An 18,471-nucleotide genomic window follows, 5' to 3' on the forward strand; every position below is an offset into this window, starting at 1 on the left:
GGGATGTGTGCATGTGTTCACACATACACACACACACACACACACACACACACACACTGGAATATTATGTAGCCATCAAAAGAATGAAATCTTGCCATTTGCAACAACATGGATGGAGCCAGAGAGTATAATACTATGCAAAATAAGTCAGAAAGATGAATACCATATGATTTCATTCATGTAACATTTAAGAAACAAAACAAATAAGCAAAGGGAAAAGAGAGAGAGATGTGAACCAAGAAACAGACTTAACTATAGAGAACAAACTGATGGTTACCACAGGGGAGGTAGATGGGGGCAATGGGTTAAATAGGTGATGGGGATTAAGAAGTACACTTTGTGTGATGAGCACCAGGTGAATATGGAAGTGCTGATCACTATATCGTACAACTGACACTAATATTATACTGTACTGGTAACTGGAATTTGAATAAAAAGTATTTTCTCTAACAGTAATGGGATTACATTACTGAGAAATCCCCAAATATTCAGAAATAAAATAACTCCTTTCTAAATAACCTATGGGTCAAAGAAGAAATAAAAGGGGAATTTAAAGGTGTTTTGGACAGAATAAAAATGAAAATAAAAACAGGACATATCAAAATCTATGGGATATCCCTAAAACAGTGCTTAAAGAGAAATTTATAGCCCTAAACACCTTTAATATAGAAGAAAAAAGGTCTTGAATAAATAATCCTACTTCCACCTTAAGAAACTACAAAAAGAGCAAACTGAACCCAAAGTAAGCTCAGTAAAGTAAATAATAAAGATCTGTAGAGAAATCAATGAAATATAAAATACAAATATACAGAAAATCAATTAAACCAGGGCGCCTGGGTGGCTCAGTTGGTTAAGCGACTGCCTTCGGCTCAGGTCATGATCCCGGAGTCCCGGGATCGAGTCCCACATCGGGCTCCCTGCTCGGCGGGGAGTCTGCTTCTCTCTCTAACCCTACCCCCTCTTGCGCTCTCTCTCTCTCTCAAATAAATAAATAAAATCTTTAAAAAAAAAAAAAAAAAAGAAAATCAATTAAACCAAAAGTTGGTTCTTGAGATAAAAAAAAATGATAACCCTCCAATTACTATGCTCAGGAGAAAAAAGAAAGGCATAATTTGCCAATTTATGGGTTGAGAGAGGTTGTATCACTATAGATCCTATAGGTATTAATAAAATAGATAATAAGGGAATATTAATATGGAACAACCTGAAATGTAGACATTCCTTTAAAGATTCAAGCTACTTGAGCTCATTCACAAAGAAATAGGGAATGTGAACAGTACCTATTAAAGAAATTGAATTCGCAGTTTAAAATCTTCCCACAAAGAAAACAAGAGTTCAGATGGCTTCACTGGAATATCTTATCCAACATTTAAAGAAGAAATAATACCAATTCTGCACACGGTCTCCCAGAAAGTTAAATAAGATGGAATATATCCCAAGTCAACCTATGAAGCCACCATTATCATGAAAATTTTACAACAAAAGAAAACTACACACAAATATCCCTTATGAACACAGAGGCAAAACAAAGGAAATTTAATCCACTGATATATAAAAAGGATAATACGAGGGATTTTAATACAGGAGCCCAAGGTTGATTTAACATTTGAAAAATCAATCAATGCAATTCACCATATAAACAAACTAAATAATAATTAAAAGGTTTCCTGATTTGAAAAGATGAAATTATCTTTATTTATAGATAACATGTTCATCTATGTGGAAAATATGATGAAATCTTTAAAAGAAAGTTACTAGAACTAATTAATAAATGAATTTACCAAGGTTGAAGAATTCAAAACCAATATAAAAAAACAATTATATTTCTATATACAAGCAACAAATAATCAACTGAGATTTTTTTAAAAAGAGTGTTCAGGGTTAGCAATAAAAATATGAAACGCTTAGGGATAGGGATAAATCTGACATAAGATGTGAAAAAACTGAAAATAACAAAACACCACTATGAGATATTAAACAATCTAAATAAATGGAAAGAGAGATCCTTTCCTTCGGTCAAAAGACTCAATATTGTTACAATATCAATTCTTCCCAAATTAATATATATATTCAATGTAATCTGAATCAATACCTCAGAATTTTATAGAAATGAATACAATGATTATAAAATAATACGAAAATGCAAAATACCTAGAATATCTAGAACACCTTTGAAAAAAAAAGTTGGGAGTCTTAATACTACTTCATTTTTAAGATTTTTCTATAAAGCCACAATACTGAAGACACTGTGCTATTGGTTTCAAGAGTTACAAATGTGGTGAACACCAGAAATTAGAGTACAGAAATGAAATGCACATACATGGATAAAAGATTTTTACAAACATATAAAACAATCCAACAGATAAAGGTAAAAGGATAGTGTTTTCAACAAATAATGCTTGGATAATTGGACATGCATAAGCAAAAAGAATAAAAAAGAACTTTGATCCATTCTTCACACCATATACAAAAATTAACTCAGAACTTATAGACTTAACTGTAAAACCTAAGACTAATAAAACTTGTAGAAAACAGAGGAGAAAATCTTTGCAAACTTTAGTTAGAAAAGAATTTCTTAGATATCATACCAGAATTGTAATTCAGGAAATATGAAATCAACTGTACTACATAAAAATTTTAAATACTGCTCTCCAAAAGATGCTCTTAAGAGAAGAAAAAGATAATGCAAGACTGGGAGAAAATGTCTGCAAATCATATGTATATGATAAAGGCTTGTATCCAATATATATAAAGAACTCCTGGGGTGCTTGGGTGGCTCAGTTAAGCATCCGACTCTTGATTTCAGCTCAGGTCATAAACTCAGGGTCATGAGATCAAGCCCTGCATTGGGCTCTGCGCCGAGAGTGGGTGGGGGATGGGGGGGGCAAGGAGCCTGCTCAAGATTCTCTTCCTCCCTCTGCCCCTCCCCACTTGAGTGTTCTCTCTCCAATTAAAAAAAAAAAAAACAAAAACTCTCAAAATTCAGTAAGAAGGCAATCCAACAAAAAAAATTAAACAAAAGATTTAACAGATAATATAACAAAAGATATAAAAATGACAGATAAACACATGAAGAGATATTCAATATAACTAGACACTAGGAAAATGAAAGTTAAGACCACAATATGATACTACTGCATACATTTTAAAATGGCTAAAAGTAATACAATTGACCATATCAAATGTTGGAGAAGATGTGAAACAACTAGAACTCTCATATACTGATATGAGAAGGTACAATAGTACAACCATGCAGAAAACCATTTCACAGTTTCTTAAAAAGTTAAACATACACCTACCATATGATCTCAGCATTCCATCACAAAGTATTTTTTTAAAAGAAAAGAAAGCAAATGCCCATATGAAGACTCGCACATTAATGCTCAGTGACTTTATTTGTAATTGAGAAAAACTGGAACATCCCAGATAACCCTTAATAGATGAATATAATGAAATACCATCAATAATAAAAACAAATGAACTACGGATATAAGATGAATGAATCTCTAATTATGCTGTAAGTGTGCATTCCTGAGGTTGCACAGTGTTGTCACAGGCAGTGGAAATGCAGGTGCACAGCAGGAGAGGTTAACCTCAAGCTTGTGCATTAAGAAAATAATCTACACATCACTGGAATCCCAGAATGAGACTGGAAAGAAAGGGGCAGAAAATGTAAAGAAATAATGGCTGAGAATGTCCCAGGTCTGGGGAGAGATGTAGACCTCATGAAATTAATAATTCACCCCAAAATTTCAATCTACATGTAGAATGATGTTCTACAAGACACATTTAACAAAATCATGTAAAATCAAAGACAAAGAGAGAACTTTATTTCTTTTTTAAAGATTTATTTATGAGAGAGAGAGCGCGCACACGAGTGGGGGTAGGGACAGAGGGAGAGAATCTCAAGGAGACTCCCCGCTAAGCGTGGAGCCCAAAACCAAGAGTCAGATGCTTGACCCACTGAGCCACCCAGGCACCCCAAGAAAGAATTTTAAAAGCAGGAAGAAAAAAAAATTATCTCCTACAAGGGAACTCACATAAGACTATAAGGAGATTCCTCAGCAGAAAGCTTACAGGCCAGGAATAAGTGGAATGATATATTCAAAGTGCTGAAAGAAAAAAAAAAAAAGCCAACCAAATATACTTTACACAACAAAGTTGTCCTTCAGAAATGAAAGCAAAATACTTTCCCAAATAAAAGCTGAGGGAGTTCATCACCATTAGATCTGCCTTAAAATAAATGCTAACGGAATTCTTCAAGCTGAAATGAAAGGATGCTAATTAGTAACATGATATATGATAGGGCACACATATGTTCAAAGTGAAGGGATGAAAAAAGATATTCCATGCAAAAGGAAACCAAAAGAGAGAAACAAAAAATGGTAGCTATACTTTGGTACTATACTGATCTATACTCAGACAAAACAGACTTAAAAACTGTAACAGGAGGAGGGGGGAAAGATGGCGGAGGAGTAGGGGACCCTATTTCAACTGGTCCCCGGAATTGAGCTGGATATCTACCAGACCACTCTGAGCACCCACGAAACCAGCCTGAGATGTAAGAAGATCTGGATCTCTACAAACAGAATATCACAGGCGGTTGGTTTTGAGGTACGAAGCGGAGAGTCGTGATTCTGCCAGCAGATATCGGAGGATAAACGGCGGCGGGAGGGTGCCTGGACGTGGGGATCCTACACTGCCGGTGAGTGACAGCCTCGGGCGCTGCGGACGGGCACAGACTCGCAGACCGGTAGCGTTGGGAAAGGACTTTAGGGCAGCCCCTGGGGAGGAGGACCAGACCGGCGGGGTTGCGCGCACGCGAACTGCAGCCGCCTGGACAGAAACCCGGAACGACGGTCGCGCACACGCGAACTGCAGCCTCCGAGACGGAAACCCGGTGTGCCAGGTTCCCGCCGGTGAACTGCAACCTCCGGGGTGGAAACCCTGAGGGGCGGAGTCGGGCGCACGCAAACTGCAGTTCCCGGGACAGGACCCCATGTGGCGGAGTCCCGGGTGCGCGAACTGGGAGCGGCTGGTGGTTTTAGAAGCACAAAGGGCAGAGACGTGCCCCGACCTGGAGGCAGGACTGGGAGCGCTGCGGAGGGGCGCACAACCCAGGACGCTGCAGTTTATAGCAGCAGGGACAGAAACGGACATGGTGTGGCCTGGAGAGCTCACTGAAGAACAGACTGAGGTCTCTCTGCTCTGAGGCAGAGGGTTGGAAACGGTCTCTTCTGCTCTGACTTGCGGAAGAGACATGGAAAGCCGCCAGGGAAAGGCGCCAGAGAACAAAAGCCCCAAAGACTGATTCCCACTGAGCCCATCCCCCGCCACAGGGGCGCAGGGCAACTCCACCCAAACAGGGTTGCCTGAGTAACAGCAGGGCAGGCCCCTCCCGCAGAAAACAGGCTGGGAAAACAAGAGGCCAGCAACCCTAAGGTCCCAAGAAAACAGGTGCATCTTGCTTGGGTTCTGGTCAATAATTTGGACTCTATACATTCCCTCAAACACCCATCAACAGAATGACTAGGAGGAGGAGCCCCCAAAACAGAAAAGACTCAGAGATTATGACTTATGCTGCAGATTTACAAATGGATGCAGATATAACCAAGATGTCGGAGATGGAATTCAGGCTAGCAATTGTGAAGACAGTGGCTAGAATGGAGAAATCAATTAATGGCAACATAGAGTCTCTAAGGGCAGAAATAAAAGGGGAATTGGCAGAACTTAAAAATGCTATCAATGAGATCCAATCCAATCTAGATAATCTAACAGCTAGGGTAACTGAGACAGAAGAGAGAATAAGCGATCTGGAAGACAGTATAATAGATAAAAAGGGAAAAGAGGAGGCCAGGGAAAAACAACTCAGAATCCATGAAAATAGAATCAGAGAAATAAGTGACACCATGAGGCGTTCCAATGTCAGAATCATTGGAATCCCGGAGGGAGTGGAGAGAGGGCTAGAAGATGTATTTGAGCAAATCGTAGCTGAGAACTTCCCTAATCTGGGGAATGAAACAAACATTCGAGTCCTAGAGGCAGAGAGGACCCCTCCTAAGATCAAGGAAAACAGGCCAACACCCCGGCATGTAATAGTAAAACTTGCAAATCTTAGAACCAAGGAAACCATCTTAAGGGCAGTTAGGGGGAAGAGATTCCTTACGTACAGAGGGAGGAACATCAGAATAACGTCAGACCTATCCACAGAGACCTGGCAAGCCAGAAAGGCCTGGCAAGACATATTCAGGGTACTAAATGAGAAGAACATGCAGCCAAGAAAACTTTATCCGGCAAGGCTTTCATTAGAATGGATGGAGAGATGCAGAGCTTCCACGACCGGCAGAAGTTGAAAGAATATGTGACCACTAAGCCGGCCCTGCAAGAAATATTAAGGGGGGTTCTATAAAAGGAGAAAGACCCCAAGAGTGATCTACAACAGAAATTTATGGGGACAATCTATAAAAACAACGTCTTCACAGGCAACATGATGACAATTAATTCATATCTTTCAATAATCACTCTCAACGTGAATGGCCTAAACGCTCCCATAAAATGGCACAGGATTGCAGATTGGATAAAAAGACAGGACCCATCCATATGCTGTCTACAAGAGACTCATTTTGAACCTAAAGATACATCCAGACTGAAAGTGAAGGGATGGAGATCTATCTTCCATGCCAGCGGACCTCAAAAGAAAGCTGGGGTAGCAATTCTTATATCAGACAAATTAGATTTTAAACTAAAGTCTGTAATAAGAGACACAGAAGGACACTATATCATTCTTAAAGGGTCTATTCAACAAGAAGATCTAACAATTGTAAATATCTACCCCCAACATGGGAGCAGCCATCTACATAAGCCAACTGTTAACCAAAATAAAGAGTCATATTGATAACAATACGTTAATTGTAGGAGACCTCAATACTCCACTCTCAGCAATGGACAGATCATCTAAGCAGAAAATCAACAAGGAAACAAGAGCTTTGAATGATACATTGGACCAGATGGTCCTCATAGATATTTACAGAACATTCCACCCTAAAACAACAGAATACTCATTCTTCTCGAGCGCACATGGAACTTTCTCCAGAATAGACCATATACTGGGTCACAAATCAGGTCTCAACCGATACTAAAAGATTGAGATTATTCCCTGCATATTCTCAGACCACAATGCTCTAAAACTGGAACTCAATCACAAGAAAAAATTTGGCAGAAATTCAAACACTTGGAAGCTAAAGACCACTCTGCTCAAGAATGTTTGGGTCAACCAAGAAATCAAAGAAGAACTTAAACAATTCATGGAAATCAATGAGAACGAAAACACATCGGTCCAAAACCTATGGCGAAGGCAGTCCTAAGGCCTGCCTGCAAAGGCAGTCCTAAGGCGAAATACATAGCCATCCAAGCCTCACTCAAAAAAATAGAAAAATCCCAAATTCACCAACTAACTCTACACCTTAAAGAACTAGAGAAAAAGCAACAAATGATGCCTAAACCACGCATTAGAAGAGAAATAATTAAAATTAGAGCAGAAATCAATGAATTAGAAACCAGAAACACAGTAGATCAGATCAATGAAACTAGAAGTTGGTTCTTTGAAAGAATTAATAAGATTGATAAACCACTGGTCAGACTTACCCAAAAGAAGACAGAAAGGACCCAAATTAATAAAATTATGAATGAAAGGGGAGAGATCACGACTAACACCAAGGAAATAGAAACAATTATTAGAAATTATTATCAACAACTATATGCCAATAAACTGAGCAATCTGGATGAAATGGAGGCCTTCCTGGAAACCTATAAGCTGCCAAGACTGAAACAGGAAGAAATTGACAACCTGAATAGGCCAATAACCAGTAACGAGATTGAAGTAGTGATCAAAAACCTCCCAAAAAACAAGAGTCCAGGGCCTGATGGATTCCCTGGGGAATTCTACCAAACATTCAAAGAAGAAATAATACCTATTCTACTGAAGCTGTTTGAAAAAATAGAAACAGAAGGAAAACTTCCAAACTCATTCTATGAGGCCAGCATTACCTTAATCCCCAAACCAGGAAAAGACCCCATCAAAAAGGAGAATTTCAGACCAATATCCCTGATGAATATGGATTCCAAAATCCTCAACAAAATCCTAGCTAATAGGATCCAACAATACATTAAAAGGATCATCCACCACGACCAAGTGGGATTTATTCCCGGGATGCAAGGGTGGTTCAACATTCGCAAATCAATCAATGTGATAGAACACATTAATAAGAGGAGGGAGAAGAACCATATGGTCCTTTCAATTGATGCACAAAAAGCATTTGACAAAATACAACATCCTTTCCTGATTAAAACTCTCCAGAGTATAGGGATAGAGGGAACATTCCTCAAGCTCATAAAATCCATCTATGAAAAACCCACAGTGAATATCATCCTCAATGGGGAAAAGCTGAAAGCCTTTCCCTTAAGATCAGGAACACGTCAAGGGTGCCCACTCTCACCACTATTGTTCAACATAGTACTAGAAGTCCTAGCAACAGCAATCAGACAACAAAAAGAAATAAAAGGTATTCAAATTGGCAAAGAAGAAGTCAAACTCTCTTTTCGCAGACGACATGATAGTTTATGTGGAAAACCCAAAAGACTCCACCCTCAAATTACTAGAACTCATCCAGCAATTCAGTAATGTGGCAGGATACAAAATCAATGCACAGAAATCAGTTGCTTTCTTATACACTAACAACGCAACTGTAGAAAGAGAAATTAAAGAAACGATTCCATTTACAATAGCACCAAAAACCATAAGATACCTCGGAATAAACCTAACCAAAGAGGTAAAGGATCTATACTCTAGGAACTACAAAACACTCATGAAAGAAATTGAAGAAGACACAAAAAGATGGAAAAATATTCCATGCTCATGGATCGGAAGAATAAACATTGTTAACATGTCTATGCTACCCAGAGCAATCTATACCTTCAATGCCATCCTGATCAAAATTCCAATGACATTTTTCAAAGTGCTGGAACAAACAATCCTAAAATTTGTATGGAATCACAAAAGACCCCGAATCACCAAGGAGATGTTGAAAAAGAAAAACAAAGCTGGGGGCATCACGTTGCCCGATTTCAAGCTATATTACAAAGCAGTGATCACCAAGACAGCATGGTACTGGCACAAAAACAGACACATAGACCAATGGAACAGAATAGAGAACCCAGATATGGACCCTCAACTCTAGGGTCAAATAATCTTTGACAAAGCAGGAAAAAACATGCAATGGAAAAAAGACAGTCTCTTCAATAAATGGTGCTGGGAAAATTGGACAGCCACATGCAGGAGAATGAAACTCGACCATTCTCTAACACCATTCACAAAGATAAACTCAAACTGGATGAAAGACCTCAATGTGAGACAGGAATCCACCAAAATCCTAGAGGAGAACATAGGCAGTAACCTCTTTGACATCGGCCACAGCAACTCCTTTCAAGATACATCTCCAAAAGCTAGTGAAACAAAAGCAAAAATGAACTTTTGGGACTTCATCAAGATAAAAAGCTTCTGCACAGCAAAGGAAATAGTCAACAAAACAAAGAGGCAACCCACAGAATGGGAGAACATATTTGCAAATGACACTACAGATAAAGGGCTGGTATCCAAAATCTATAAAGAACTTCTCAAACTCAACACCCAAAAAACAAATAATCAAGTCAAAAAGTGGGCAGAAGAGATGAACAGACACTTCTCTGAAGAAGACATACAAATGGCTAACAGACACATGAAAAAATGTTCATCATCATTAGCCATCAGGGAAATCCAAATCAAAACCACATTGAGATACCACCTTACACCAGTTAGAATGGCAAAAATGGACAGGGAAAGAAACAACAAATGTTGGAGAGGTTGTGGAGAAAGGGCAAGCCTCTTACACTGTTGGTGGGAATGCAAGTTGGTACAGCCACTTTGGAAAACAGTGTGGAGGTTCCTCAGAAATTTAAAAATAGAGCTACCCTATGACCCAGCAATTGCACTACTGGGTATTTACCCCAAAGACACAGATGTAGTGAAAAGAAGGGCCATATGCACCCCAATGTTCATAGCAGCAATGTCCGCAATAGCCAAACTGTAGAAAGAGCCGAGATGTCCTTCAACAGATGAATGGATAAAGAAGATGTGGTCCATATATACATTGGAATATTACTCAGCCATCAGAAAAGATGAACACCCAACTTTTACATCAACATGGATGGGACTGGAGGAGATTATGCTAAGTGAAATAAGTCAAGCAGAGAAAGTCAATTATATGGTTTCACTTATTTGTGGAACATAAGGAATAACATGGAGGACATTAAGAGAAGGAAGGGAAAAATGGGCGGGGGCAATTGGAGGGAGAGATGAACCATGAGAGACTATGGACCTGAGAAACAAACAGGGTTTTAGAGGGGAGGGAGGAGGGGGGATTGGTTAGCCCGGTGATGGGTATTAAGGAGGGCACGTACTGCATGGAGCACTGGGTGTTATACGAAAACAATGGATCGTGGATCACTACATCAAAAACTAATGATGTATTGTATGGTGACTAACATAACATAATAAAATTAAAAAAAAAAACTGTAACAGGAGACAAAGAAGGTGATTTATAATGGTAAAGCATCATTCATCAAGCAGATATAACAATCGTAAATATATATGGCACCCAATATTGGTGCATCTAAATATATTAAGCAAATACTAACAGATCTGAAGGGAGTAACAGACATCTATATAATAATAGTAGGGAACTTCAATACTGTACTTTTAACAGTGAATATATCATCCAGGCAGAAATCAATAAGGAAAAAGACATGAACTAGACTTTAGAACAAGTGGACCTAAGAGACATAAACAGAACATTCCATCCAACAACAGCAGAGAACACATTCTTCTCAAGTGCACACAGAACAATCTCTAGGATAGGTCACAAAATAGTCCTAGCAAATTTTAAAAAATTGATCATACCAGGGATCTTTTCCAACCACGATGTCTTAAAACTACAAATCAATAACCAAAGGAAAGCTGGAAGATTCACAGATATGTGGACATTAAACAATACACTCCAGAATAAACAATGGATCAAAGGTGAAATCAAAAAGGAAATAAAAAACTACCTTGAAACTAACAAAAATGAAACACAACATACCAAAACTTAAAGTATGCAGCAAGAGAAGTGCTAAGAGAGATGTGTATAGCCATAAATACTAACATTAAGAAAAAAGAAAAAGAAAAAAGAGAAAATAAAAAATCTCAAGCAACCTAACTTTACACCTGAAGGAACTAGAAAAAGAACAAATGAAGCCCAAAGTAGTTGAATGAAGGAAATCACAAAGATCAAAGCAGAAATAAATGAAATAGAGAACAGAAAAACAATAGAAAAGATCAGCAAAACTAAGAGTTGGGGTTTTTAAAAAGATGAACAAAGTGAACAAACTTTTAATGGACTTACAGAGGAAAAAAGAAAAAGGACTGAAATGAAATTACAAACTAAAGTAGAGACATTACAACCAATACAACAGGAATACATAGGATCTTAAGAGACTAATATAAACAATTACAAGCCAAATGGACATCCTAGAAAAAAGAATAAATTTCTAGAAACATACAGCCTATCAAGACTGAATCATGAAGAAAATCTGAACAGACCAATAATGAGTCAGCAGGCTGAATCAATAACCACAAACCTTGCAAAAAGAAAAGCCTAGGACCAGATGGCTTCACAGGCTACTCCTACCAAACATTTAAAGAATTAATGCCAATCCTTCTCAAACTCATCCAAAAAATTGAAGAGTTACCCTGATACAAAGCTAGATAAGGACACTACAAGGAAAAACATAAAACAAAAAACTATAGACCAGTATCCCTGATGAACAGAGATACAAAAATTCTCAATAAAATACTAGCAAACTGAATGCATAGCACATTAAAAGGATCACATACCACGATGAAGTAGGATTTATCCCTGGGGTGCACAGATGGTTCAGCATACACAAATCAAAAAAATACGATACATGACATTAATAGAATAAAAGACAAAAATCATATGCATCGATGCAGAAAAAGCATTTGACAAAATTCAACATCCTTCCATATTAAAATCCTAGGAATAGAAAGTAGTTAACATGAAAATCCCACTACCAACATCAAAATCAACAGTGAAAAACTAAAGTTTTTACTCTAAGATTAGCAAAAAGGCAAGAATGCTCACTCTTGACACCTTTATTCAATATAATACTGGAAGAACTAGCCAGAGAATTTAGGCAAGAAAAAGAAATAAAGGTATACAAATTAGAAAGGAAGACATGAAATTGTCTCTGTTTGCTGAAGACATAATCTCATATAATCTTATATAGAAAATCCTTAAGACTACTAAAACACTATTAGAATAAATGAATTCAATAAAGTTTCAGGATAAAAAATCAATACACAAAAATCAGTTGTACTCCTCCTATACACTAACAACTATAAGGAAATAAAACAATCTCATTTACAATAGCATCAAAAACAATAATATACCTAGGAATAAATTTAACCAAAGAATAATATACCTAGGAATAAATTTAACCAAAGAAGTGAAGGATCTATAAACTGATGAAAGAAATTTGAAGACACAAATAAATGTAAAGATACGCTGTGCCCAAGGATGGGATGAGTTACTATCATTAAAATGTCCATACTACCCAAAGACATCTATAGAGCCATGTCCTCTCTCAAAATTCCAGTGTCATTTTTCACAGAAATAGAAAAAAAAAAATACAAAAATTTACATGAAACCATAAATGACTCAAAATAGCCAAAGCAATCTTGAAAAAGTATAAAGCTGGAGGCATCATACTTTGTTTTTAAAATATGTTACAAAGCTATAGTAATCAAACAGATGGTGTTAGCATAAAAACAGACATAATAGATCAATGAAACAATTGAGAGCTCAATAAATCCACATATAAAGGTCAATGAATATTTGACAAGAGAGCCAAGAATACTCAACAGGGGAAAGGACAGTTTCTTCAAAATAAAGGGTGCTGGGAGAACTGAATACTCACGTACAAAAAAATGAAATTAGACCCCTAATACCACTCACAAAAATTAACTGGACTTACAAAGGAAAAAAGAAAAAGGACTGAAATAAAATAATCCTTAGGATTAAGGACTTGAAAATGTAAAGCTCCTAGAAGAAAATAGAGGGAAAAAGTTCCTTGTCTTGGCAATGATTTTTTGGAAATGAGACCAAAAGCACAAGCAACAAAAGTAGTCATCAACAAGTGAGACTACATAAAACTAAAAAAGCTTTTGTACAGCAAAAGAAAGAATCAACCAAGTGAAAAGGCAACCTACAGAATGGGAGAAAATATATGCAAATCATGTATCTGATTAGGGGTTAATGCCCAAAAGGTGTAAGAAACTCATACAACTGAATAACAACAACAAAAATCTGATTTAAAAATGGACAAAGGATTTGAATAGACATTTTCCCAAAGAAGATATACAAATTACCAATAGGTAAATGAAAAGGTGGCTCAACATCACTAATCATCAGGGAAATGCAAATCAATACCACAATGACAGATCACCTCATACCTGTCAGAATAGCTATTATTAAAAAGACAAGAGATAAATGCTGGCAAGGATGTGGAGTAAAAAGAATGTAAACTGGTAGGAACTTAAACTGCACTCTTGGTAGGAATGTAAATTGGTGCAGCCACTATGGAAAACAGTATGGAGGTTTCTCAAAAAGTTAAAAATAAAACTACCATATGATCCAGCAACACCATTTCTGGGTAAAAGGAAATGAAATCATGATCTCAAAGAGATATCTGCATTCCTGTGCTCACTAAGGCATTATTCACAATAGCCAAGACATGAAGCAGCCTAACTGTCCGCTGATGGATGCATAGATAAAGATGTGGCACACACACATACACACACACAAACACACACCCCGAAATATTATTCACTCATAAAAAAAGAGGATATTCTGCCATTTGTGACAACACAGATGGACCTTGAGGGCATTATTTTAAGTGAAATCAGACAGAGGAAGACAAATATTGTATGTTTTCACTTAATATGTGGAATCTAAAAACATTGTATTCCTAAAAACAAAGTAGATTGATGCTTACCAGAGGCTGGGTTGTGGGGGAAAGGGGAAGACCTTGGTCAACAGGTACAAACTTTCAGTCATAAGATGAGTAAGTTCCAGGGATCTAATTAATGTACACCATGGTGACTACAGTTAACAATACTGTATTGTATATTTGAATGTTGCTATGAGAATAGATGCTAAATGTTCTCACCATAACAACAACAACAAAATGGCAATTATGTGAGGTGAAGGACATGTTAACTAACCTTATTGTGGTAAACATTTTGCAATATATGTGTGCACCAAATCATCACACTGTATACTTTAAACCTAACACAGTGTTATATGTCAATTATATCTCAACAAAACTGGAAAAAAATCAACAGTCAACTACAAAGCAGGAGTGGAATGCACACTTAAAATCCCCACATTCTCACTAACTTTCATAAGACTTTGCATCTTATACAATGACTATGAAACCACACTATTGAATTGTTAGAGCTCTCTATAAACCTCAGAAAGAAGAGACTATTTTTTATTAATCAAGAGAAATATTTTGAAAAATTTTATAACATTTCCTAGGAAAGCAACAAAATAAGTTAAATAAGATATTAGTACTATTATAACTAATATTAGTTAATATTAGTGTTCGAGGGATCAGATTGTCATTACTGAAAAGGACAAACACCGGATTAAAAAATCCCAAGTAAATAAATTACAAGTATATACACATTTAAAAGCTGAATAGGGCCTTTTGGTGGAAAAATAGTGGAATGAAACTTAAAACATTACTACCCAAGCTAAAAATAAAAGAATTTACAGCATATTAAAATTTAGAGACTTTTCAACTATTCTGATACTAGCTTTACCGATCTGAAAAAAAAAAATTGAACAAAATTAACGTAGTGTAAGCACTTTGTTGTGTTTCTCATTGCTTAGGAAATCATACCTCGTAAGAGCTGTTCTTGTTTTACCACAAGCCCCTGGTATTTTTTAAAGGTTTTTTCATAATCTTTTCTCAAGGTTTGGTTTTCAGGGTCTTCATCAAGTAAGCAACTTAAGTTAAGGATCATCCATATTTACTGAAGCAAAGAAAACCTACTGAAAAATACTATGAAGAACAGTACTATTATATTTTATGTGCAGTATTATCTAGTTTTCTCTAACCAGTAGTTTAAAACTAAAATATTCATCTCTGCACAATAATTGTTAGAACTTCTTAACCAAGGGCTCAAGGATATGCTTGGAGACCTTGGGTGAACATATGTTTGGGTTGTTACCAAATACATGAATCCCAGAAATTTTATGCAAATATCTTACATATGTACACAAGTCTCTTTCAACATATTAACAAGTGGATCCATGAACCAAAAGGATTACTGCCTTAGAGAGTGTTTTAGTTAGTAAGAATACTAAATTTCACCTCAGACAGATGCCCAGAATATTCAAAGAATGTTGATTAGATCTAAAGCTCTTTTCTTTAGTACCCTCTTCAGACTTGATATCAAAGAGAAATATCCCAAAGTTAGAGGTCACCAAAAATTTTAAATTACATCTTATGGTCCCAAATAATTCCCTGGACACCTGCAGAAATAATCAATTACTTCAGTCTGACTTCAGGATCCCCAAGCACTTAAAAACTTCCTCCTTGTTGACTGCTACTTATATCAAAACACAAGGAATCTCCTGCATTTCAGGGATGTCTTATAATCCATGATATGTCATAGTTTAATTGAAGCATTTTTTTTCCATTCTTAGTGGTTCATGAATAATGATGCATCTTATGATCAATGGTATCTGATACTTATAGGAATACGCTATGTCCTAAAATACCAGTTCCTGTCACCCAACAATCATAAAATATAAATTAATGATTGCTAAAAGTTCTGTCAGTAGTTCTCTCCATACCCCTCCTATTTAATGAATTTGGAGTATATTTAGGAGACTTGTGACTCCAGAAATTATCTAAAGTCTCCAGGATTATTGAATTGTCCATAGAGTTTAAGTCAACACCAATCTAGATTTCCGAAGCTCATAGCACAAATAGAAAATTTCTAAACCTGGGAAGATTCTAACAAAGAAAAGTCAAAACTTGTGTGTGTGTTAGGGTATATTTTTAGAGTATCTTGGGGATTCCATGATGGAGAGGTAAGAAACGTATGATACTTTGCACAACAGGAATACTACTTTTACTTTTTAACAGAGATCAATAAATACTGGGTTCAAAGGAAAATTACCAGTATGGTTGCTGAATAAGCCTTATGAAAAAGCAAGGGCCTTCAATCTAGAAAAATTACTCTGTAGAAGCAATATGATAAATATCTTCAAATACAAGAAAAGTGATGTTTAAGAGACTACCCTTAGTCTATATTGCTTTAGCATGCAAGATTAGATTCAAGGGACAGAAGTTATTGACAAGTGGATTTTAGTACACTAAGCAAAAGAACATAATAAATAGGATGCCAAACCACAGAATGAACTAAATCAATAAGCAGTGACATTGTCAAAGAAGAGAGTAAATAACCAATTTGTAAGGGAAGCTGCAGAAAACATTCCTGTTTTGAAGGATAGGTTAAAATGGATCACTTTTTAAGATTCTTTTCATAGGTTCTATCATTCTGTAGGCCTCTCAAATGTATATGTATTAAGAAAAGAATTTTTGCACTTAATTAGCAAAATAGAATTTAAAACTATGTTCACCAAATTCACATCTATTCCAATCAGTCACCTTATGACATAGACAGAACTACATAAACAACAGCAGTGAGCCAGACTTCAGCTAACCAAAGGATCTTAGGAGATATATTGATATAGCCACTTAAACACTCACCAGTTCAATTATCTAGGACCACTATTACTGCTCCTTCTATCTTAACAACTAATCAAAGAGATAAAAAGTATATGTCAAACTATATTCATTCTGATAGTCTCACTCTTCATCTTAACCTTCAATACTCTTTTATTTTTCCAAATAACGTAAATGGAAAAAAAAACCAAAACCATCCCACCCATCCAAAGCTCATTAGCAACAACACTGCGGTGAAATGCCACTCTAAAAGGATATCAGCTTTCTTCTTCTTAGAGAGTTCTTCTTGCCACAGCTCATGTCTTTTTAACTCATGATCAATGATATTCATACACAGAGCTCCAATTTTATAGTGAGTGATAAGTCCATGAAACTGAGAAAAGCTTTAAAGAAGAGATTTTAGTATGTATTTGAAGCATTATGTTTTGTAGATTCAGGAAAGTTATTTTGGGTAAACACATGTATAATTAATGTAGAAAATAAATTTGATATATATATTTCAACAAATGAATACACCCAGGGTATACTATGAAGACCTGAAATTATAAGATTACTTTATATATATTACCATTACCTGAAATAAAATTTTTAAGTTAGAAATGAAATAAAATGCATTTTTTGTAATCAACCACTATTTTAACTATGCAGATACTCTCAAAAATAAACTTTCAGACTGCTGTAAAACAAAACTAATAACATAATATTACTAATATTAAATAAAATGGATTACCAGAGAATAAGCCAGTAAAATATTAGTAATCAGGTTTTTGCATATGTTTCCTACACAATTCATTCATCCGAGTATTTATTCAATAAATACCTACTCGCTAATGCTGGCACATTTTTAGAACAGAGGCAATTCTCTGGGAATTGGCTAGACTTTTCAAAATGTCTCAATAAATATCTTTCTAAAGAATATATATATATAAATAGCATATATGGATACATAACAGTTACATATATATACATATACATATATATGTATATATACATATATACTGGCACTTACTCTGGGTCATGCTTTATTCTAAAAATTATTCAAAAACAGTGTTACTATCCAGTTTACAGATGAGGAAACTGAGGCACAGAATTAATGTAATCAAGAACACACAAGTAGTAAATAGCAGTACTTGGATTCAAATCCAGTCTATTTCCAGAGTCCATACTCTTAAATTCTTTTTTTTTTTTTAAATTTTTTTTTTAAGATTTTATTTATTTTTTGACAGAGAGAGAGATTGACAGTGAGAGAGGGAGAAGCAGGCTTCCTGCAGAGCAGGGAGCCCGATGTGGGGCTCGATCCCAGGACCCTGGGATCATGACCTGAGCCGAAGGCAGACGCTTAACGACTGAGCCACTCAGGCACCCCCATACTCTTAAATTCTAAACCAATTTACTATCCTATTCTGTGTGTATCCATGTACATGCATGGGTCAATACAGACTGAATGAAGGACAGAACAATAGAGAGGATAGAGAATGGGAAAGAGAGTAAGAGTTCAGAGGCAGAGTTTCGGCAGACACACAGGAAGAGAGCAAACCAGTAATCCACAATCCA

General features: G+C 36.3%; 1 protein-coding gene across 2 annotated transcripts in view; it reads right to left on the reverse strand.

The window, feature by feature from the left end:
* The window catches only part of KIFAP3 (kinesin associated protein 3), a 190,424-nt gene that overhangs the window by 126,632 nt on the left and 45,321 nt on the right, over positions 1–18,471 (reverse strand). For both annotated transcript variants that reach the window (XM_032389464.1, XM_032389465.1), the window contains exons 7-8: positions 17,176–17,300; positions 15,061–15,159 (exon numbers count right to left, since the gene is read on the reverse strand). In XM_032389464.1, coding sequence (XP_032245355.1) covers positions 15,061–15,159; positions 17,176–17,300 — 224 coding nt within the window. The remainder of the gene's footprint in view (positions 1–15,060; positions 15,160–17,175; positions 17,301–18,471) is intronic.

The sequence above is a fragment of the Phoca vitulina genome, unplaced genomic scaffold (assembly GCF_004348235.1).
Source record: "Phoca vitulina isolate PV1807 unplaced genomic scaffold, GSC_HSeal_1.0 scaffold54, whole genome shotgun sequence".
Lineage (NCBI taxonomy): Eukaryota > Metazoa > Chordata > Mammalia > Carnivora > Phocidae > Phoca > Phoca vitulina.